Raw genomic sequence first — 23,996 nt, forward strand, 5'->3', positions numbered from 1 at the left:
TCTTTCTCTCACTCTAACACTCATCACATCCCTCTCTCTTGCACTCAACTCCCGTCTGCTCTCTCAGTTCTCTACATGTGATTTCTATTTCTGTGCTCACTTGGCCTCTGATTTCACATGTTCAGTCTGAATCTTAAGCTAGACTGTACACTCAGTGGCCACTTTATAAGTTACATTTTTCTCATGCAGGTGAGGATTTGCAGACATCTCCATCTTGAATTTCAACTAGGGCTCTACAGAATAGTTGCTTGATTCATAACGTTGAACACTCATTCTAAATCAGCATTCTACGCGGCCGACAGGTGCAAACTTGTTAAAACGGCCCAAAACATCTCCATTATGAGACTGCACATTCAAAAAAGATGCAAAACAAGTTTTTTTTGCCTCGTTTTTGAAAGTGCAGCGTGTTTCTCGCTCTGAATTGTTTGGGCCATAGTAACGCTTTAGCACCTGTCTGCCACTTTAGTGTAAAGCCTGTATTTCTGCAGAGTTTCAGACATTTCAGACAGAGTAGGCTACTCTAATATTAGTAGTATTACTATACTATTTGTAGGATTAGAATCAGGTTTCTGCCTAGGATTGTTTCCGACTCTGAAGTAGTGAACAAGACTTTCCCCGTAATGTCCAAAAGTTGTTCATTTCTGATACCATGTCCAAAAGTTGAGCATTTTTGTTGCGATCAAAACAAATTGTTTGCTCCTACTTGCCGCACAGAATAAAAGGGACTCAGTGATGATTTTATTAATTTAAGACGCTAGCTAAACCATATCCAAAGAATGATTTAATCAAATTTAAGACTTTGTTCAAGGAGTTCTTTATTACCTTTCTAGGACAATGACATCTAACATTCAAAGCTTAATTTGATAAACCTCAATAGAAGTTCAGATGTGAAAAATAATTATATTCAGCTCAGCCATTGATTAATCATGTTGCTTGAAAATGTGATTCTAGTCCACGTCCACAATAGCATCACAAGTATTGAGTGCATTTAAAGATAACAGATGGAAAACATGAAGAGAAGCGAGTGGAAAAGCAGCTGAATGGGGCGAGGTGTGTTCCAGAGGACAGCCGTCTGTAGGTCACCATGACCGCGCAGAGACACTTGTCTGCCGGCCAGACCCCCGCTGCCCCCCCCCCCCCCCCCCCCCTCACAGGAACATGGGGTTTGCATGCCCGTGTGTTTGTGTGCGTCTGAAAGCTTGACCTTAATCCTGACATTTTAAATATATGTGTTTGCTCTGGTAATGTAAGGAAACATGCTCAACACAAGGATTTGGGGAGTTTGGCAGGCACACAATTTGATATAAACCAACTTTATTGTCACTGACTGTGAATTTGCCAGAATGTGGCGAAAACCAAATTGAATTTTTATTTTTTTTATTCACCATATGCATAACATCTTTGTGAAAAAGAAATGTTTATGCAGACAGAACAATATCATCTAAATTCTTATTTGTCACAGCCTCTGTAACAACCAACATCATAGTGATACTTTGTTGTAAACTACTTACCTTAACTTTGAGGGAAATGGAATCAGGTTTTGGAGAATCAAAACACTAACGGTGTCGTTACTGCTAAAAATATTCCCGCTCAGAAAACGTAGTGTCCCTTGAGTCAAGTTCTTTAACAATCATATTTTGTCTTCAAATGTGTGTCAAGTTCTTATTTTTCAACATAGTTAAAATGAAGCATTAAGCATGGATTATCATAACAGAATTATGGATTCAAATTTCCAAACTGATGCGGAATTCCAAATTTGGCCGATACCAATCCCTATATTGTGCTGTTTACGCATAAATTCCCAAAAATAACTTTAACAAATTCTCTTTAGTCTGCTTTACTCTTACCTACTAATTGAGAATATTTTAAGTACAAACACTGCTTGGCGTTTATTGCGTTTGATTCTCAGTGCCTGTCATAATCCAGTTTTTTACTTTCTATCAGATGTAGTCTCAATTCAAGATTGAAACACCATAACCTTCTGAATAAAGTCCCAATGACAGACACAATCAGTACCTGCTTGACATACCACTTTTCCCTAACGAAAGACAACCTGTTTACTATACACATGCTCACCAGGGGGCCTACACAAGCCCTTGGGCCCCGGTGCCAGTTCCCCAGATGGGCCCCAAAAGCCCCCTACCACCCCCACACACTCCCTGACCTGGCATGGATTCCTCTGCCTGGTGCCAGTTTGGTGTAGGCAGGAGTCGGTGGGCAGCTGCTTCTTTTCTGCTCTACACACAAAAACACACACACAAGACACACACAAAACCATCTCAAAGTTATCGCCCAAGGGATCTTTCCAAACGGTTTTCTTGAACTTTTGATGAACTGTAATATAATCTCCCACACTTTGCTTTATCTAACCTCCTAGAATCAGTATTTTGATTTCTCTTTTATATTACATCTTACCCTTTCAAAAAAGTGAACCTCCTTTTTAAATAAAAATGGAAATGGACAACGATAGTTTCGTCTGTAACTACGGTTCTATGAGTCCCGGATGACCGCCAGAGGCGGTGCTTAGCACTGGATATGTCCATCGCGTGCATGCGCAGCTCGAGTACCAAATAACAACAAAGTCACCTGTGACACCGTGTCGTCAGAGGATCTGTTCCCAGAATCTTCTCGCGAGCACACAAGAATTCTGAGTGACAAGATACTCTGGCTGTCATCCGGGACTCATAGAACCGTAGTTACAGACGTAACTATCGTTCTATTTCATCCCTACTGACAGAGGCGGTGCTTAGCACTGGATGACTTATACCAACAATGTCATAAAGAATCCAAGCCCTTGCTCACTACTGGAAGCAGCGGAGCTCGGCAAAAGGACCACGCCCAAAGATGGGTGGCGACATTAGCCCGATAAAACCTGGAGAATGTGCCAGAAGACGCTCACGACGCTGTTGCGCAGATGGTCTCCAGGGGCACCTCTCTCGGGGCAGCCCAAGATGTTGAGATGCTCCTTGTTGAGTGGCATCTCAGCCCTGCTGGCAGGAGGCGGCCACTGGCCCCATAGGCATGTGAGATGGTATCGACAACCCAGTGGGGCAGCCGCTGTTTAGAGGGCCAAACCTCTTTTAGTGCCGCCATGGCAAACGAAGAGCTGCTCCGACTGCCGTATACAGGCAGTAGCATCGATATACGCGCCCTTAGGGCACCCACAGGGCAAAGCAACTCCGACATGCCGTTCTCCTGAATGTCAAAGCGTGCCAGCTGGACAGGCTGCCACATTTGCCCAAAGGGCAACACCTGAGAGTCCCACCTCGGGCATGTATCGCCTACGGAGAGGGCATGGAACTCCCCAACTCGCTTCCCTGAGGCTATGGCAAGCAGAAATGCTGCCTTCGTGGACAGCCACTTAAGCCCCACCTGGGCCAGGGGCTCGAAGGGAGAAGATGATAGGGCAGCAGGGGCAGGTCCCAGGCCGGATCCCTCGGGGTGCTAGGGGGGACGCTGCCGTAAAGCCCCTCTCAGGTAGAGGGACACCGACCTGTGGCACCCCCCTGTGGCGCCGTCGACCCGAACATGTCAGGCAGAAATAGCAGCCACCTAAACTCTCAGAGTGGAGTGAGAACGTCCACTATCTAGAAGGGACTGCTGTCTGGGCAACAGTGTACATGTTGTCCCAAGGAACAAGCACATGCTTGCCCCCCAGTTGGGGTAGAAAGTGCGTGAGTGCAAGCTGCACAGCCCAAAGCTCTAGCACATTGACATGGCGTGCACCCTCCTGGGCAGACCACTGACCCTGGACAGTCCTGCCCTGCCGCACTGCACCCCACCCTGAGAGACATGCACCTACGGTGACAGTCTCCCGGCGGGATGGGATGGCGCCCATGGGCACGTCCATCAGAAGATAGGCCCTGTCCCTCCAGCGTGACAGAGAGTGGAGGCACTGCTGCGACACCCTGGCTTTCCTGTGCCTGTGCCACTTGGAGTCCAAGTGAAGGCTGTTCAGCCCCATCTGCATGGGGCGCAACAAGAGCAGGCCTAGGGGCACAACGGCTGAAGCAGCCGTCATCCTGCCCAAGGGCCGGAGGAACTGAATATAAGGCACCTTCTTGCCCGGCCTGAAGATGGGAAGAAGGTGGGAAATGTCGTCCACACGACGAGGTGTCAGGTAGGCCCTCATGGGGACCGAGTCTAGGACCATCCCCAGGTAAGTGACCTGTTGGGAAGGGTCCAGGCAACTATTCCCGGTGCTCACTGTTAGGCCCAACCGGGCTACGTGAGATAAGAGGCACGCCGTATCCTGGGCCACTTGAGACCGGGATGGCGCGCAGAGCAGCCAGCCGTCTAAATACGGCAGGACCTTCGCGCCCTGCGCCTGCAGGGGTGTGAGAGCTGCAGCCACAACCCTGATGAACACTCTTGGAGAGAGGGAGAGACCAAAGGGAAGCACCCGGAACTGGTAGTGTCGGCCCTGAAAGGCAAACTTCGAGAACTTCTTGTGGTGAGATGCAACCGGCACGTGGAAGTAGGCATCCCTCAAGTCCACGGTTGCGAACCACCCCCCCTCTGCATGTGCTGTGGTCAGCATATAGAATGGCAGCATCTTCAGGAATCTGTTGATTCCTCTGAGATCCAAGATCAGGCGAAATCCGATGACTTTCTTGCTCACGAGAAAGTACGCCGAGTAGGACCCCCCGCTGAGCAGAGGGTCTACTGGCTCGATTGCGCCCTTGGCCAAGAGGACGGACAACTCTTGGGCCAGAGCTAAAGCCTCTGCCGGATCGCTGACAACTGTCATTTTGACATTTTGCCGGAACTGCAGTTCGTACCCCTGGGTTAAGGTGAAAACCACCCAAAGGTCGGAAGTACAGACAGCCCAGTAACTGAGCTGCTGCTGGGAAAGCAGCCGACGACAGGCCCCGATACTTCGGGGCCTAGCCCCCCGACTCAGGGGGCTCCGGTAAGGCTCTGAGGCACGAAGCAGCCTAGAAGGCCGCCTCCCGGGCGGATGAGTGGGCCGCTGGGACCTCCGCAGACCACCACTGTAAGCTGGTGGCTGAGTGCGGCTGCTAGAGGGGCCTCTGGGCCTGCTGGGAGTGGCAGGGGCAGGGTTATGCCTGAAGAAGGCGCTAGCCTGAGCCGAGTCGGCCTGCAAGCCAGGGCCGCACGACTAGTGGCCGCCATGGAGGCGTCCTCCATGCCCTGCAGAGAGCTCTGAGCAGAGTAGTGGAAAGCCTCCTCGGGGGTGAGCGGGGCCCCGTCCTCCACCCCTTCATAGAAGAGGTTTAGCCGAAGCCGCTAGTGACATGGCATCCTCAAGCAGAGGTGCGGCAACCGAAGGAGGGCCAGGTGGCAAGCTAGTAGCCCCCACACCGGCCCCTGGCTGAAGGGCCAAGAGGAGCGACCTCATCCGCTCCATGATGGCAGCTAACCGATCCACCTTAGAGGACAGCCTGTTTCTAGTCCTCTACCTGGGGGGTGAAACCCATAGCCATCACTCCATCAAGTCGCCGGGAACGGCCAGACTGAGCTGGAGGAAGTTGTGACGAGGAGAGGTGTCCATTGGCTGCTGCCAGAAGCTCCACCTCTGCGACTCTAGCCACCCTGAGCGCCCGAGGCATGAAGCTACAGTTCATGCAGGCGCTTTCCGTGAGACCCTCCCTCGAATGCTCGAGGCCAAGGCAAGAGGGGCAGCGGTCATGGTCGTCCTCGGGCTCAAGAGAAGCCATACAGGCGCTACATGAATGAGCCATTCTGTAGGTAGCCAGATGCAGTGTAGCCGGGAGCGGGTGCGAGAACACAGCCTTCACCAGCTACCTGCTGAACGGAAAAAGTAGAGCAATGCTCCTACTCGCCGAACACAAAGAGGGATTTAACTACACCCACGTTACCAGCAGAGGGAGCGGGAGCGAGAGCACTGCCTTCACCTAGCTGGATAAAATAAAGAAGTTTAACAGGGCAGTTTTAGCCAGGTGGCTGCTGCTAAGAATCAGCAACGCGTCTACCAGGAGCGGGGGCGAGAACACTGCCTTCACTGGTTGAGTTAATAACGAATGCCAGATGCAGCGTAACCGGGAGCGGGTGCGAGAACACAGCCTTCACCAGCTACCTGCTGAACGGAAAGAGTAGAACAATGCTCCTACTCGCCGAACACAAAGAGGGATGTAAATGTCCTACACCCACGTTACCAGCAGAGGGAGCGGGAGCAAGAGCACTGCCTTCACCTAGCTGGATCAAATAAAGAAACTTAACAGGGCAGCCTAGCCAGGCGGCTGCTGCTGAGAGTCAAGCAACACGTCTACCAGGAGTGGGGGCGAAAACACTGCCTTCACTGGTTGAGTTAAACAATGAGCTCAACAGAGCATGCAAGATGTTTCCCAAGCGGCTGCTGCTAACAATCAAAACAATACGTTACTGGGAGCGGGAGCGAGCACACTGCCTTTACCAGCTGAGTTAAATAATGAAGCTTAACAGTACAGGATGTTAGCCAAGCGACTGCTGCTAACAATCAAAACCATACGTACCGGGAGCTGGAGCGAGAGCACTGCCTTTACCAGCTGAGTTAAGTAATGAAGCTCAACAGAGCACGCAAGATGTTAGCCAAGCGGCTGCTGCTAACAATCAAGCGAGACCAAGTCAAATAACACAATGTTAAGACCAGATAATTAGCCATGGCCAGTGCTTACACGGCATAAAACCGTTGTTACAGTAGTAACTATGGCCAGTCCTTACACAGCTTAGAACCGTAGTTACGAAAGTAACCGTGGCCAGTGCTTAAAACTGTCGGCCAACCGGCTGCACGCTAGCGCATAATATAATATTGGGAGGGATGAAACCCTCTCAATAAGGGCAACTTTATGGGAGAGGAAGGGGAAAACTGTCGTCACCAGAAAGTCTAAGCCAAACAATAAACAAGACAGCAATCAGGACAACTTAGCTGGGAGAGGGTGCGGGGACACAGCCATCGCCAGCTACCTGCTGACACAGTCAGGCTGACTAGCTAGACAAGAAAACGCTGCTAAAGCTGGAAACTCAAAATGCTAATGATAGCTTGGCACAACGCCATGGTCAGAAAAAGTACAAAAGAGCACAACAAGGGCAACTTCAGGGAGAGGGGGCGAAAACTCTGCCGTCACTAAAAAGTTCAAGCCAAACAAGACAGTAATCAGGACAACTTAGCTGGGAGAGGGAGTGGAAACGCTGCCATACACCGACCAAGCCGACACCAACCTGTCCGATCGAAGTTTCTGCACAGCCGGCCTGGAGAACGAGTAAGCCCGCGGCTCCGACTGGATCAGTCGTGAAGCTGCACGCAGCCAGCTGTTTTGCAGAGAAATCCTTAGATCAAACGTTCCAACCGAAACGCTGTAGGCTACAAGAATGTAGCCGCTGTACTCTCGCGCAGCGAGAAGATGAAAGGAACAGATCCTCTGACGACACCGGCATATGTAGCCGGTGTCACGTGGGTCACAGGTGACTTTGTTGTTATTTGGTACTTGAGCTGCGCATGCGCGCGATGGACATATCCAGTGCTAAGCACCGCCTCTGGCGGTCAGTAGGGACGAAATAGAACACCACTTGTAAAAGGCACTGAAGCAATAAGGGTTAAGGGAGAATGCTTAGAAAGTTGTGTTAAGACAATGTAAAGCTGTCGGAGAGCAGAGGTGAAATCAGGTGCGATGCTGAGAGAAAGAATACAAAACGGTGCACCAGTGCCTACTTATATCTACAGACATAGCCTGGGGTGGTGGCCTTCATGTCAACCCCGTTAAAGAGAGACACACTCTTCACATTTGGGTCTCAGAAAGGATGGCAGAGTGCTCGAAGCCAGACTTGTTTTTGTCTTCCAGCAGAACAGGCAATGCCTTAACCTACTTTGTCTGCATCAGTGCCATTAACCTGACAGCTATAACAGGTTAGAGCGAGAGAGCGAGAGAGAGAGAGAGAGAGAGAGATGTTGAGGGTAAAAGATTTTACCATGTTACCATGTCATGTCTGCTTTCCAAGACCTAGACGTCTGGAGTGTGAGGTTGTGTTTAATATTTTTGCTCACAAAACCGTACATATGACAGACAGGGAATAAAGACAACTAAGGAATGTATATTCTTTAACAATGTTGCTCTTAATTTCTCTTAATTTGCCTTGGTTGTCCAACTATCAAAGCTATTGTTGTTAGAGCAAGTAAGACCACGCAATCAGCATTTGTTAAATGATTGGCTGTGAAAGCGAATGGCAAATAACCTAACAATGTTAGAATGATTGGATACATAGGATTCACAAGATTGCAGGATCACAATATTACAATAACATCAGGCTTCAAGTTATAATTTATTTACAAATTGTTGGATCAGATGTATTAGTTTGAGATTTGTGAGTGATGTAATACCTAGACACTGTTCATTCAAAATAACAATGGAGCTCTAAAAAAGGTAAGCCTAGAGTAATCAGTAATATCAGAATTGGAGAGTATTTATTTAATGAAAGAAGAGTTAAAGAACAACTTTGAATGTTTTATGCAATGGAATATAATTTTAGGGTCTTCTCAAGTCTGGCTTCAACAGGTTTGATTGACAGATTATTTATCCAATAACCTGCCAAGTATTTCTTACAAGTGTCTGCGCTTTAACCATTTCCATTGTAAACAAACCCAAATGATATTGATAAAAGATAAGCAATATCTTCCTATATGCCTGGTCACACATTCATTTGCTTGTTGTCAGAAACTAGGTGGAGCTCAAAGCTTGTTGATGCACATGGTTGATAACCTTATTATAAGATAACATGGCGATGATGCAACACGGCAAACATGAACCCTCAAAGGTCACCAATGTGCGAAGGTTTAGGGATTGGTCAGAGCCGTATTGAATACAGTAAGTCACGGGAAAGCTTTGCACGGTTGAACTTTCACCTCACCAAGTGAATCAACTTATTGCAACAGATCTTGACTTAAGTTAAACATTTCATCTGAAAAGACCCAAATATAAGTGATGGGGTATTACCGTTTTGAGAAACCTAGTAAAAACTGAACTTGTTGTAATAAACAAGCATATGTTTTTAAAGCTAAGATTCCCTTAGTTGGACCGTTTGTAAATGTTCTCTGCTTGTTTATGTTCAGTTGTAAAGATAGACATACAGATGTTATGTTCATTTGACTCTGGCCATGTTTTAACCTTTCACTTCCTGTCAAACTTGCTTGTTTATGCAGAGGTCTGTTTAGTAAAGGCCTTTAAAAGCCCTTGCAGGACCAAATGAATCCAGAGGAGACCTCTGGAAGCTATCTATTATTGATGACCACTCCAGGGTTCAGACCTTTTGCTTTCGCGTTTGCATCAGGTTTGCTAGCTTCTGGCCATCAACACCACCATGACCAGAGGTTGGCCCTCCTCTGTCCGGGAAGAGGAGTTCATTAAAGCCAAGCCTGGAGCCTAATGGCTACAGCTTGGACATCAGTGATAGACTGCATTTTACCACAAACTCATTTAAGAGAAGAAATAGACCATGGTTTTCCGACTAAAATGCTTCAGACTCTAAGTGGGCTGAACTTGCAAAGAAGTCGCTGCGAAGAGACTTGGGCCTTCCTATAACTGGGAAAATAAGTTCAAGAATAGACTGTATGCCCTTCCATTTCTGATGAAAGTAAACATATCAACATCAAGTCTCCACAGGTAGACATTACATCAAACACAGTATTTTTTTATAGTATGAATCCTGGATCTTTTCCTTTCATGACTTAGCTGAACTCATCCTTTTCTTTGGATGCAATTCTCCATTTATACCTCAATTTACTGTCTTGTTGTCATATACACATTTACAGTAAACATCAATAAGGCTAATTTAAGGCAGGTTACTATTTTCTGCTCTGGACCTAAAGCATTAGTGCACAGGGGGTTTCCTGTGAGCCATGTGATTTAAAGTGCACTGGTAGCAGTATGGTGAGCTGACATGGCTCATAAGTTCAGTTCAGCATGGCCGACAGCTAATGGCTCAGTCTGCTGCAAACTGGGTGCAGACTGGGAAGCATTACCAATGAGACAGAAGGAGAGGGCGTAAAATATGAATGAAGGGGAGCTCCCCAAAGCTTCTATTCTCACCTCGTCTGGTTTTTAGGAAGCTGTTTTGATTCTATATGACTCACTCCTGGTCTCTGTATTTTTGTAGTGCTTCTTACCTCAACCAAATCAGATTGGCTGCATGGGTATACTTGATCTGAGGATTGTGTAAACTCTTTAGTGTGGGTGTGTGCACATGTAGGTTTGTATGGTATAGAGATCACTACCATATCGTTTTTAGGCAGGTATGAAACCAATACAATAAAAGTAGAATGCATTTAGCTGCATTTGCTTATGCGCCTTTGTTATGCATAATAAAGTGATAGAGGGATGGACATTTCAGACGTTTATGTTTGTTTAGGTATGAATCAGTGGAAGAATTCTGGTTTAATTCAGTGGATGAATTGGTAACTTTTCAAATTCAAAGCTTAAGTAAAAACAACGTTAAAGTGATCATTTTTTTGTTCGGTCAGATCGAGGTAAGATCTTGTTCAAACCACAACCAACAAGACCTCTTCCTGAAAAAGGATTAGGAAGGTAAACAACATGGGATTGAAAACATTTAAAGAAACATACCTTTACCATGGTTCTTTGTGCTTTTTAAATAAAGGGCTATACATTAAGTACTTCTTCACAATTCTGTTCAAGCAATCCTTAGCATGTAGCTAGCAAATGGCATTGCAACATCTCTACTGGCTGGAAAATATTTGTACACTATACAAAACTGCTGCCATTTCTACTAATAAACAGAGAGTGTAGAGCCCAGAGGGACAGCAGCTATCTTCTAAAGATGTTACACTATACTGTTGCTCACTACAAAAGAGATTATCGCCAGTCAGCCAAACCTGTGTTTCTGTGTGTGAGAGGGAAAAAGACCCTGCTTGTTCGTATTAATATAATGTACAATACACAGAAGAGAAACAAAGACAAAAGCTCTTTATTTTGAATGCTTCTGGTCAATCTTTAATACATACTCTTTTGTTGTGGGGTTTTGAGTTCTGCCTGGTCACCTATGAATCTGCTCCGACAGTACTTTTATTGTTGACATATTTAAAGAAATGTATTTTATTTGCTACCCAAAAATAGCAGCTTACGGATAACAGCTGATATCCTAGGAATCTACTGATCTATTGAGCCTTTAAAAATATTTTGTAATGAACTCAAGTCTGTTGCTATGCATTGGCTAAATAAGAGAAGAGGCAGAATATGCGAGGGTGAGAGTACAGTGCATTAAATAATACTTTTTCTTTACACTTCAGCAGTGTTTTAGAAGTATTACATTCAATTATAAAATGACATAAGAGTGTACCAAAATAGTGGGCTCATGGTGACTATCATTAGAATTTCATTTCATTGTCTAAATATGTGTATATATAACTAGTAAAAGTATTGGAAAAGGGTTATTTTAGTATGACTGTTTTTAATAGAAATGTCAGATTTAGTTTCTGTATTTTGAGAATCCCATAGGTACTAATGAATAGGGGGGAGGTAGACAGAGAGATGTAAAGGGGGGTAGCAGAGAGAGTGTGTATTATAAATAACCTTAATCAATAATAAACGACACCGTATCTCACATATTTGGAGTCGGGTCTGGGGTTCTCAGGGGAGACGGATGAAAAAAGCTCCTCCTAACCCTCCTCCCCCCTCTGTCACTGTGAAGAAGAGGGGGAAGACAAGAGCATAAGACGATACAAAAATAAGATTGCTGTTTTTTCTCTCTCTCCTGAGCATGAACCCGCCTGTGGTTATGGTTTGCGTGCATGTGTGTGTTAGTGCGCACACGTGTGTACATTACGAGGCGGACGCCGGCCATTACTTATTCATCAGTCCTGTCTGCCAGGCTGCCACACTGTGTATTTCAGCATGCCTTGCAATCATTATGCCACATGCATTATTTAAGGCACACGCACACGCTGCCTCTGATGCACATAGCTACATGAGCTATTTATCTCGGATATGCTCACTTATCGCCCTGTCTGCTTCTCTCACAGGCTGTTGCAAATAACTCGACAAGCCCTTTTCCACATAGACATGCGTTGCCCGCCATATCTTCATTCTTCACACCATCTCACACACAAGGTTTGATACACATGCTTATGAATAAATGTTGTTTTTGTATAATCATTGTGCACACATGCCAAACTCATTAAGGCCTTTACTGTATATGCTCCAAGTCCCAGCATGTGGTTCTGTAAAGACTTTATTTAGTCTATGTAGATGCAGAGTTGTGTGTCACATGCTGGTTGAAGTGTCAGATGAAATGTATCCATCACAGTTATCAGATGTGGATATCAGTTGGGCTAGGTTTAGGGTTCCAATGATTTGACTTGTAGGGTGTATTAAAAACACACCACAGCCTGATTGGCGGTTCTGGTTTGAGGAATGGCTTGAATACAACCAAAAAAGGTCATGTGCATAAAAAAGTGGTTATCGAGTCCCAATAACACAAAAATGAACAAAAACATGTTTTAGATCATGATAGAGTACACTTGGCATTTACCAAAAAATATATTTTCTCACTTATTTGTTCTTGAGGAAGGCCCTAAGAAAAGTTAATGGTGTAAAACCGCATCATTGTTAACACCTGTGTAATTTTAATCATGAATCTCATTGTAAGTAAATTGGTAAATTGAAGGCACATACCAATTGATCTAAATTTGGATTAGTTTATGTTGGGTTAGGGCTAGGTACATACCCCCACAACACGGCGTGTGATTGCAGGGGAGTTGGCTCACAGAAACTGAAAATAAATGTTGAGAATATTAAGTCAAACATACCCGAACAATATTCTAAATAGGATTCGGAACTATCTCAAAACTTCAGAGTTCTATGATGAAGGTACTTTTTCAGTCAGACGAGATGCATGGCATGTTACTCATATTGTTGAAGTGATGTAGTGTTTATTTATCATAAGAAACCATAATGCTTTGTATAACGTTGGCATGAAAATAATTATATTTCCTATACAACTGAGGAATTGAAAAAGACGTCCCCTCCATAACCACTTGTTTTTTGTAGCACTACAATGTGTGTAAGTGTGCTTTTGATGTTCAAAGAGGCCTGTTTTGACTTGGGAACAAATAAGAAAACATTGGTTAATGTCAGAGTTTTTGTGGAAACTGTAAGTGGCTTTTAAGAAGAAGTATCTTCTCAAGAACGTTTGGTGATTTAGGCACATTCAGTTTTGTGTATTTCAAATGCTTAACAATCTTGACAGTGAAGTCTTTACCTTGAAACCTTTTTGTGTGTATTTGTGTAATATGCACTTAATCTAAAGTGCCTATACACTCAAAGTCTTTATCAACTTGTTTTCTGGAATAACTTCCAATGACATAAAAACAATCTTTTTCTAAGCTGCCCACATGTGTCTCACCGTTCATTTTTGTTTGCAAAGCTGCCGACTCACCGCCACTGATCTTTGGCCGTGTAATCCTCCATTTAACTCTTCTGCTCATTTTCAGCCCGGTCACTGCCCTCCCCCGGTGATAATCCTCCCAGTTCTAAAAATGAAATGGTGTTTATGTGCGTGTGTGTATGCTGTTATCAGTGTCATGGCCTCATGATGCTCAGCTAAGCCTTTGACGTCAACCCCATTCAACGTGCTGATAACGCAGAACGCTATCTCAGACAGGTGTGTGGGTGTGTTTGTCTGATCAAACAAAACTTCCTGGATCCTACGCTGAACTGCAAAAAATAGCTCCTGCAAACACACACGGACGCAGACACACACACCTGCATGTGCGCAGAAAAAAATCATTGTGTTTACATTGTACTTGCATAATGTGATTATTTTTGGGTTTCTAAAGCATTAGATTTCTTTATCACCATATAAACAAGCAACTCAGTTACATTAGGTCAGGTTAGGAAATTAGAATTGAATAACAGCGCTATGTTTTTGATAGAGGACACTTTATTTTTGTTCCAGTTTATCTGTTCTCTTGATTTGAATGGGTTTTATTCTCAAAATGTTGCAACTCAAGTCTGACTTAACCTAAAAAACGTATAGCTTTGTCTGCTTTCTAACCTTAAAGACATTCGGACAGGTGTTTTCACTTATCTTTTGATTGAACATCTTCCCAAGCATGTGCAGTTGTTTACAGACTTAGCATCTTCCCAAATCCTAAAAATAATGTTCCAATATAATTAAAAAACAGTCCAATAGTTAAATGTAAATAGTCAAAGAAATCCAGTATAATTTCGATACTTTGTATACAATAATGTTTCTAGGAAAACATATTTTCTCCTGCATTATGGTCTCTGTTTTAATCATGTTAATGTTGGGAATAGAAAACAGACATTGTTAAGGCTGAAACAAGTAGTTAAGTTACTACGTGATCAAATATGTTAGTTAAAAAAAGTAAAAGTGAACTCTTCCTTTCACACTGTACATGAACAGTGGTATCCTTTTTGTTTGTTTGAACCCATCCATCCTATCTGCTCTTCTAATTACTCTTTACTTTAAACATTTCTTACAATGCAGTTTTCAGTTGTGACGGAAAGTAATTTGTAAGATACAAGTCGCCCATTGTCCTTTGGATTTACCTGATTGGGTGGGTCACCTGAGTCACTGTTATTAGTCGCTACAGTATGGTGACATCACACATTTCCCAGCATATCTCCACCTATTTTCAACTTTAGTAGAAGTCCAATTAGTCATAGTATGTAAAAGCACCTGTGTGGGTGTGTAAGCTCTTTGTTAAATATTCAGACATAATTGTTTTGAAATCTCTTAATACACGGTAGATGCAAGGGGTGATTACCTGATTAATGCACCTGAATGCAGTTGGTTCAATCAGATTATTGCGACATGTAATCATTTAAGGGTAGTGATCCGTGGCATATTGCTTGGTCCATGTCCACTTTTTTTGGCATGTCCATTTCTGGGTTGAGGACACACCAAATGCTTTTACTGTGATGCTTACTTTCAGTTCAGCCGTTCTAAAGTGCCAGTCTGGTGTCGCTTCTGGGTTGAGACTTCAATTATAATTTTCCAACTCAATCTAGCAGGTATATTATAACAATAGCTTCTTAAAGTTTTATATTCAGAAGTAAGGTTTTGATTGCTACTGTAGGTGCAGTTATTTTTTCATTTAGTTTCTAGCCTCCAGCAAAGTAGTGCCTATTGGTTGTCACTCCCGAGCAAAACCCATCATGTTCTATTCACTGGCTCCTTGTCCTCTAGTCTTTGAGTCTGTATGATTGAATGTCCGGCTTAATAAAGTTTTGCAAATTCGCAATTTCCCAAATATTGTAATTTCAAAACACAAAGTAAACACATATTCCCACTGCAGTCCCTTCCTGCCTGTTTCCACCCACTCCTATTGGCTGAGTTTCAAGCCAACCATTGATATGGCAGCAAGACATATGTCAGGTGTCGCCCCCCAAGGAGCACTTGTCTTTAGTGGACTCTGATGCCACTCGATAGGCGAGTCCTTCAACCTGCCTTGATTGTTCCTCATTATCATTCAATGCAAACTCCATCACTCACCTGCAACACGTTTTCCATGTAGAAAACTCTGATTTAGCTTCTCCCTTTTTCTCTGTTTATTGTTTGTATATTCAGATCCAATACCATATAACAATACTTTATTGATACTTGATTTTGTCTGCATTTTGTCAGTAATCACATGTTCTTGTTGTACCTTAGATTGTTTTAATTTGTACTGCTACAGAAAAGCATATTTTAAAATGGTAATATTTTTTTTGTTTTACCTCAAGCACAAACTTTGTTTTAAACTGTGCAATATATACTTCTTTTTTTTAAACAATTTATTAAAGTTGTTACTGGCTGCTACCTCTCCTATCTTTATTTGTTCACCTTTACTATGTTTTATATATACATTTGTCCAGGGATTTTAGCCTTTGCAGATCCTTTACAGGCACAACACATATATAACACACTACAGGAAAGGAAAACCCCCAAAAGCATAATAGGGCCTCTTTAATGTTCCTTTAATCATTTTATTTTACTTTTGATCTTATTGGCTGTAAACATATTAATATCCCTGCTGTCGGACAAATAAAGGATCTCTTATTCTAATTTCTGATTCTCACTCTTCATAGGCACATTTTACTTAAACCATAAAATATCTATTTAGAAAATGAGACCCACAAAGTATTGAGGTTGGATATGGAGCCGTAGCTGTAAGCAGCATCCACAGTGTGCAGTTCGACGGAGACATCGTGTCTTCAGCGGTTAAGTGTTCCAGATTGCAAGGCCAAGCAGCAGCCATTATCATCAAGTCAACTTCACAACAACTGTCTGTTCTGTTCTGTTGGGCTGCTGGTGTGTGGGAGGCTTTTACATCCCAGAAATGTGTGGATGTGTTTTGCGCGCAACAAGTAATGAAGAGCAACATTGAGCTCCACACACACACAAAAATGCAGAGGTGGTTCATAAAAGCAGAGAGTTTGTCTAGTCAAATGAGGATGTGATCGCAATCTGACGCCCTCAGAGAGAGAGAGAGAGAGAGAGAGGAAAAGAAAGACTCCCATAAAATGCTCAACATGCCTGAGACTGCCCTCTGATGTCACTGCAAGAGAGAGGGAGAGAGTTAGAGAGAGTGGGAGGGGACCAGAGGAACAGAGGGAGGGAGGGAGAGTGGCAGCCGGAGGGCAGAACGAAGAACGTCAGGGAGAGAAACACACAGACGGAGAGTGTGTGAAAGACAGGAGATCTGTTCTCGCTACGGGAAAAAAAACAGGTTGGTCCGCTGTATTCTCACTCCACAGTGGACTTTACAACTCTGCATAGAGTCACACTTTTTGGCTACAAACACACACTTTTCTCTCTCTCAGATACTGTACACTACACACACACACACACACCAACCACACACACACACACCAACCACACACACACACACACACACACAAAACAACCGGACAGCAAGACACAACTGATGGGTAAGAGCTCTTGTTGATATGCATGGGTTTGTTGCCTTTGTTTTTTGTGTATTTCGTAAAGGATACAGTGCTGTTGAATTGTTATGTAGTGTTTTATGTAAACTCACTTAGCCTATGTTTATGTCACCGGGTTCGTGCATGCTCACTGGAGGAGAGAGCGTATGTCCGTGTGTTGGTTGGCCGTGTGGGCGTGCAGCTTTGAGTGGTGCCAGTGCTTATTGAATGGTAGTGATGTATGGAGACTCTTGCTCAGCACCACTTTAACTGAATAGAGCAGATGGCTGTTCCTCCCCACAGCCTATTGTGTACATCCATGAGTTTATGCCCCTGTGTGTGTGCGCGGGGTATGCGTGGAAGTTTTTCAACATGACAAGAGAAGAAACTAAACAATACATCCAATAGCCTTCTACAGAAACTGCTTTAGGACCGAATGCACTTTTGGTTGGATGTTCTACATGTCGTGTTTCCCAGTTTATATTTCTGTGAAAACTTCTCATTCAACTGTATTCATTTAAGTTCTCCCCAAAAACCACATTTTACAAGATTAGGCTTTGCTTTAAAACTCTTAAAATGGCTCTACAACATTCTTGAATCACTTTACCTCACATGTATTTAATAAAAAGTATTTTTGTTGCAAAATCTTTGTTTGCAGCACACATTTTTACTGTTAATATCTTGGCCGTTGACATTTTTTTCTGGAATTTAAAAAGCATGTACAACTCACCAACTTCCTAACCCTTGCATCCTGATCAAAATAGTAGTTTCATGCTTTTTTTTCTAGCATCATATAATAATTCAACTTGTATTTGTAGTTTGGTTGATAGGAGGATGTATGCAGTGTTAGGGCATGTCCAGGGTTAGGGTGTATTGGTTTATGTATGTCTGCACAGTTAGTATTAATTACATGTGATTTAGCTTCAGCACCGCTATAATCCCACCAGTAGCTATTTAGCTGACGCTTTTCCCCAAACCTGCTTACTTCCACTTCCACACCATATACAAGCCTATGGGAACAATTTGGGGTTAAGTATCTCACCCACAGCACTTAGACATGTTGACTGGGGCTGGGGATCGCACCACTGACCCTCTGATTATTAGACGCAAATTGAACCCTTTTGCCTCAGTTTCACAGTACTTCATCTTTGTTATAGTGGCAATAGATAGGCAGCTAGAGCTTTATATATCTCTTTAAATTCCTCAATTAGTTGCTCTCAATTGCTTCAACCTAGTGGAGCCAGTCCATGGACTCTGAGGTGGTGACATACAGCACATACAATTGTATTTGTCCACACTCATACACACCCATCCCTGTTCAGAGTAAAGCAACTTGCTGACCATGTGTTGAATAAGTTGCCTATACCATCATTGGTCATTCTTCCATCCCTAGCCCCGCCCCCCTTCTCCCCTGTCCAACCAACCGCTGGCCGTAATCCCACCAGTCGCTATGGTGTTTGCCTGCCTCCTCTGCTATAGCACCTGTTTGTGTGTGTGTGGCTTACAGCAAGATAACGTCATGTCAGCGATTTACTTTTCCTTCTTAATCCTCAAGCTGCTGTGCTGCATGTCATTTTTGCCACAGATTTGATTTGATCACACACTCTGCTTTTGAATTGAAATGAGCACTCTGCTCCTCATAACCTGCGACTAAACATTGACGGGGTTCTGTCTGAGTGCAGAGATGCCCGGTGGGGAGAGGAGCACCCTCGGGAACCCTGCTCTATAAATAACTCCCCTCTGTGTGATCCATGATCTTAGCCTGATCGGGGGGAGAGGAGGGGGGGGGGGGGGGGAAGGGGGGGGGGGGGAAGGGAGGGGGGCAGAGTGAGGGGTAGACGGCCACAGTGAGTGATGGATGAATAGACGAGCAGCAGAGGAGAGGAGGCACACAGGATGGCCGTTGTTTGTGTCAGTTTTTCTTCATTTCAGCCTTGTTTTCACATCATAATGCCTGTGGCGGGGGAAACTTCTCAACTCCACGGGGTTTCACAAAGTAAACACAATTTCCCGCCTGGAATCAACACTGTTCATCTTATTTCCGCTGCTCATTTGAAGTGGTTTGTCATAGATGTAATGTTCCTTTTACTGCTACAGTACACATTTATGACACAATTACTACCTACTGCATTCTTTAAAGACTTTTCTTGTGATGGCAATCAAGACAAAGATGTTTACCCTTTCTTGGTAGTGGATGTGAAGTTACTAGAAATGAAGTAGTTGATACCAATACCAGTAAAATTCCAAGATCTCTATTTTATGAGGGGGAAAAAACACAATTATTCCTATGTCATTTAAAATATACTACCTTATCACTGATTGCATACTAGTTGTTGTTTGTAAGTTGGACCAATCATATTTCTCTCTTTCCCACTGTGTAGACTTTTCCCTTTAACAACTGCATTTATTCTTGCAAAAAACGAAATGTCAATAAAAAAAGAAAATCTCCTCTAGTAGCGTTTGCATAATGGTTTTTGTTTGGAAGGCAAACGAGTCATGATTCCCTCTCCCTCATACGCACTTGATATTTCTATAATAAAAGATCTCTTTATGACTAATTCGACCCATTCAAGTTCTTACCAAAAAAGACATTTCACAAGATAATCTCAATCTCAATCTTTATTTATTTATATAGCACATTTAAAACAACCTCAGCTGATCAAAGTGCTGTACTCCCTGTACATACAATATCAAATAACACAATGGGAGTAAAATAATAAAACAATAATTAAAAACATGATTAAAAGCACAACAACTAGAAACATATAAAAACACATACAAATGTAAAAAAGTTATGTTCAACTCTTATTAAAAGCCAGTGCAAAGAGGAGAGTTTTAAGCTGAGATTGAAAAAGTCCAACAGACTCAGCAGCCCGGATGTGTCCTGGGAGGCAGATCCACAGTCTGGGAGCTGCAACAGATAAGCTATTTCAATATGCTTAAAACTCTTAAAATGGCTCTTAATATCATTTGTCTTCATGCATTTTTAAACAAGGCTCTATTTTTTACTCCTCCACCAGTGAGGCAGACATATTTTACAATATCCTCTTATAGGGAAATTCTCAATTATCCTCAATATTTGAGATTCCATTGTGTTCATCTTTCAAATCCTATACGCCCCATCCCAAGCTGTGACCTGTGCCTGCAGCAGGAACGTTATCGTGTCTCCGCTCCATTAACCTCACGCTGTATTCACAGAGAGCGTCCTTGTAAGCCGGGTTAATTACTTCACAGGTGTCCACATCATCGCTGGGTGCTTGCTGCATGTCGCCTGTTCCTCTGCTGCCATTCACAAAGCTCTGTTTACTGTAAACACGCCACTGACGGAATGTTATCCAGAGACCTGCTGTTGTTGCACTGATTCTCCAACAGAACCATGCTGTCAGCTGACCAGGAACTGTCAGTCAGATGTGACCCAGATGCGTTTCCTGCGAGCTATCAACATTTTCACAGAAACGGCCTTTTCATGATCCAGAGCGGAGTTGTGTAACTAATCTGTTCTGTGGAAAACACACAGTTATAGGCATGTACAGTCAGGAAGTCCCTAATGAAATGACAAAAGCAGGTATCGATATACATTATGAACAAGCCTCACATCTCGTTTCATGCAACAATTCTGAGTCTGAAACAGATCTACACTACACTTTTTTAATCCAAATACTTAACTCTTATGAACACTTGAAAATTATGTTTTTCCATACCTTTGTATCTGTGAAAATAATTGGGGAAACTTTTTTTATAATAATAAAGTTTTGGCTGGCATTTATTATTATTTTTCTGTCAAGTTGTTTTTGTTGTAGTACTGAATGTTGCCACAAGGGGTAAAAACTTGAACGATTTATACAACACAAACTTAAAAAAGATCCTGATGAAAAAAAAATTCACCTGCTACATATTTGTCTTTTTACCTTTTCTTAAATCATAAACACACAAACAAAACCAATTCAGATAATTATATGAATTGCCAACATTTTCTCACTAGCCTCTCATTACCTCTGTACTTTGTGATTATAATATTGTGCAAAAAATATGAAACTGTAGAAGTAAAACCACTAACCCTAGGCAACGAAACTACAAAAAATAGATTATTGAAAGGTTAACACTCCAAAATACCTCCTGTTTGTAGCAAATATGATAACATGCAGAAAGCACTCAGTACAATGTGAATGTGCCAGCCGGTGTGGTTAGCCACTGAGTAGCCGGTGCAGTGATTACACCACCTCCCTTTTCCTCTCCATCTCCATCTCTCTGTGCCACTTGCACTTGTAGCCCCTGTGCTTCAGGATAAGTGGCTGTAATTAGTTTTTTTGTTGTTGTAAGTCCTGCCTTGTTGCAGGCTTGCAGTCGGCCATTGATCACTGCTCTGTAAGTGCATCAGTTGTGTTAACACAATAACATATACAAGTCTACATTATGCTACGCATGGAAACAATCCAAAAGCATACACAAAACTAAAATGCTTGTGCCAACGCAGTTCTATTTTTGTCAGGTGGATTTGCTCTTTTCTTTTTTACTTAAACTTAAACCAGTATCCAGTATTAAGTTCTTTGAATGAATGTTATAATAAAAACAAAAAAATCTAAGTCCATATCCATGTAGGGAGGAGGTGGAGGTGAATGAATGGGTCAAATAAACTCAGGACTTTAACCTAGGATACCACATTTTTCGTCCCAAAAAATGTAATCTTGAATATTTTATTTTAATAATTGTACATACTTTAAATTGTATAACAAACGTACTTAAATCAAACCATAATCTTCTTTTATACACACAACCAAGTAGTTTTGTTAAACGTTAACATCATGGTTTAAACTGCGAAAACTCGCACAATCTTGCAGAAAATATGTTTGTCTCCAAACTTTATTAAGAATGCGGTAATTTTTATGGAAAAATAATTTTGTGGGGAACAGGGTTGGCCAGAGGCAGTCATTCCAACCTAGCTGTGTTATGAATCAGAATTCTGCATGAATTTGATTACTAGCTAGCTTTTTGAAATTCAGAAGTTGTCATGGATTACGTGACAAGCATTTGCCATTCATTCGATTTTGTGGTTGCATTTGATACTCTGGTTTTTTCACCTTTTTTTTTCTTCTGGTGTTTGGAGGTGGGAACCTTTTTGCTTTCTGCGAAAACAAACAAGCTTTTGTGAAGCCTAACTAAATAAAACACTTGGGTGACCGTTCAGAAATAGCGATGGGGCGAGTACCAGGCTAACCCGAGGGGCCCTATCTAGCAATAATTAGGATGACATGTCTTCTCGTCCGATGCTTGCCGACAAATGACTATATGGGAAAATCTACAGTAGAAAAGGCGTTAATTGAGGGGATGGTCCACGCATGTTCTTCACCGCGGAGCTAGAATAGCTGGCGCCAGGGGCCCTCTGAATGGTCCCCGTATGGTGCAAAGTGGCACTCGCTTGAAATGCATTGACCCAACAAAAGGTTTTGTTTGTTTGACCTTGTTGTTTATTGCATCTGTGTGCAAACACTTGACTGTCATGTGTGTGTACATTTATTTGTGTGTGCAGGCGGGAGAGGTGGTGTGCTGAACGTTTACCATGGTTCACAGGGAGAGGCTTTGTTCGGACAACACGGATGATTAGAGCAACCTCCTCTGAGTGAGAACGACAAACAGGGCGCCTCTCTTTCTGTGCGCTTGTTTATGTTGAAGTGACAAAGAAACACGTCTGTATGAAAGAGGTCCAGGAATCATTTTAACACGCACATGTACACAAAGCTTCATCACAAGCACAGGCCTGACCTTTACCCCTGAAAAAGATAAAACATGGATGAAACTGTTCAGTAAATTTAAAACATTTGATTTCATTAACATCAAGAATCGTTTGGTGGGGTTTAAGCAGCCACTTATTTCATTGGCGAGTAATCTGTTGATTATTCTGTCGATTACTCATTTAGTTGTTTTGGTCTCTTATAAGGATCAAAATGGTTGTCAGTGATTCTCAAGACCAAACGGAGGAGAATTTAGGCCATATTTAGAATTCTGACTTTTTTTCTTAGAATGCTGAATTTATTCTCAGAATTCAATTTTCATTCAATTTTTTATAACTTTTTGCTTGGATATCAAAAAAGGATGTGGCCCTAATCCTCTACCGTATACCAAGTTTACAGCCTCAAATGTCTTCTTCCATCCACAACTTCAAATTATTCAGTTAACTGTCAAATCTAAGGGAAAATATTCACATTTTAAGAGGCTGGAATAAGAACATGTTGAATTTTTTCCCCTTAGATTTATGATTGATTGGTGCACAAAAATGTGCTTCAGTCTACGCTCATTCGTTTGTGATAACCTGTTTCTCCGATCCATTGTTAACAATTTATGTTTTCTATTCAGGACATGGCTGGGACACCTTGACAAGGTTGTTGCCTAGCCTCAATATTGTATTATGAATCCCCATATGAGCTGGATTTGAGTGACTCAATAAATATAATCAAATCAAACCTAACCCTTGGCTTTAACCCACAAAAAGTACTTCTAATGTCCAACAAACAAGTCCTCATGGATAGTGACACAATTACACAAACACACACCAGTGAAGCACCAGCATGTCTGTCCCGACCACACCCTTTCTTCTTCCCCCTGCTGCTGTCCCGTAGGGTGGTGTTCAGTTTCCTCCCGCAATCTCAAAAACTGCCCGGTACCAAACATGTCATTGGCTATCTCAGCAATTCCATCGCCACCTCATTGGTCACCGGGGATGCCAGGACACCCGTGATAGGTCGGAGATGCACTATACTGGTTTCAGGGTATTGATAACTGGCAGAGGGGCTTATCATGGGGCAAGGTGGTTCTATACAGAGCATATCGATCAGAAAGGACTCACAAGAAGAGGTTTTAATCAAGAGGAGCTCAGATATCGAGCAAAAATGTAGAAGTCATTTGGTTGAATGTTTTTTTAAATGTTGTCATGGCCTCGCCAACTTGTATAGAAAACATCTTGTTTAGTTTTCTGGCTTTTTTTGTAATTTACTGCAACAACAAAAAAAGAGTTTACCTTATTTAAGATGGTTCATCTTAATATAGCCTAAAACACATTTTCAAACACCAGCATAGAAAAAGGCAATGGTGCATGACATG

General features: G+C 42.8%; 1 protein-coding gene across 4 annotated transcripts in view; it reads left to right on the forward strand.

Moving 5' to 3' along the window:
* The window catches only part of LOC117485939 (histone deacetylase 4-like), a 164,002-nt gene that overhangs the window by 71,229 nt on the left and 68,777 nt on the right, over positions 1-23,996 (forward strand). Inside the window, exon 1 of one of the 4 annotated variants that reach the window (XM_034134648.1) lies at positions 22,449-22,518. The exons of the other annotated variants lie outside the window; for them this stretch is intronic. Coding sequence (XP_033990539.1) covers position 22,518 — 1 coding nt within the window. The 5' untranslated portion in view covers positions 22,449-22,517. Of the gene's footprint in view, positions 1-22,448; positions 22,519-23,996 lie in introns of those variants that run through there. 4 annotated transcript variants of the gene reach the window in all.

This window comes from Trematomus bernacchii, unplaced genomic scaffold (assembly GCF_902827165.1).
Source record: "Trematomus bernacchii unplaced genomic scaffold, fTreBer1.1, whole genome shotgun sequence".
NCBI classification, from domain to species: Eukaryota; Metazoa; Chordata; class Actinopteri; order Perciformes; family Nototheniidae; genus Trematomus; species Trematomus bernacchii.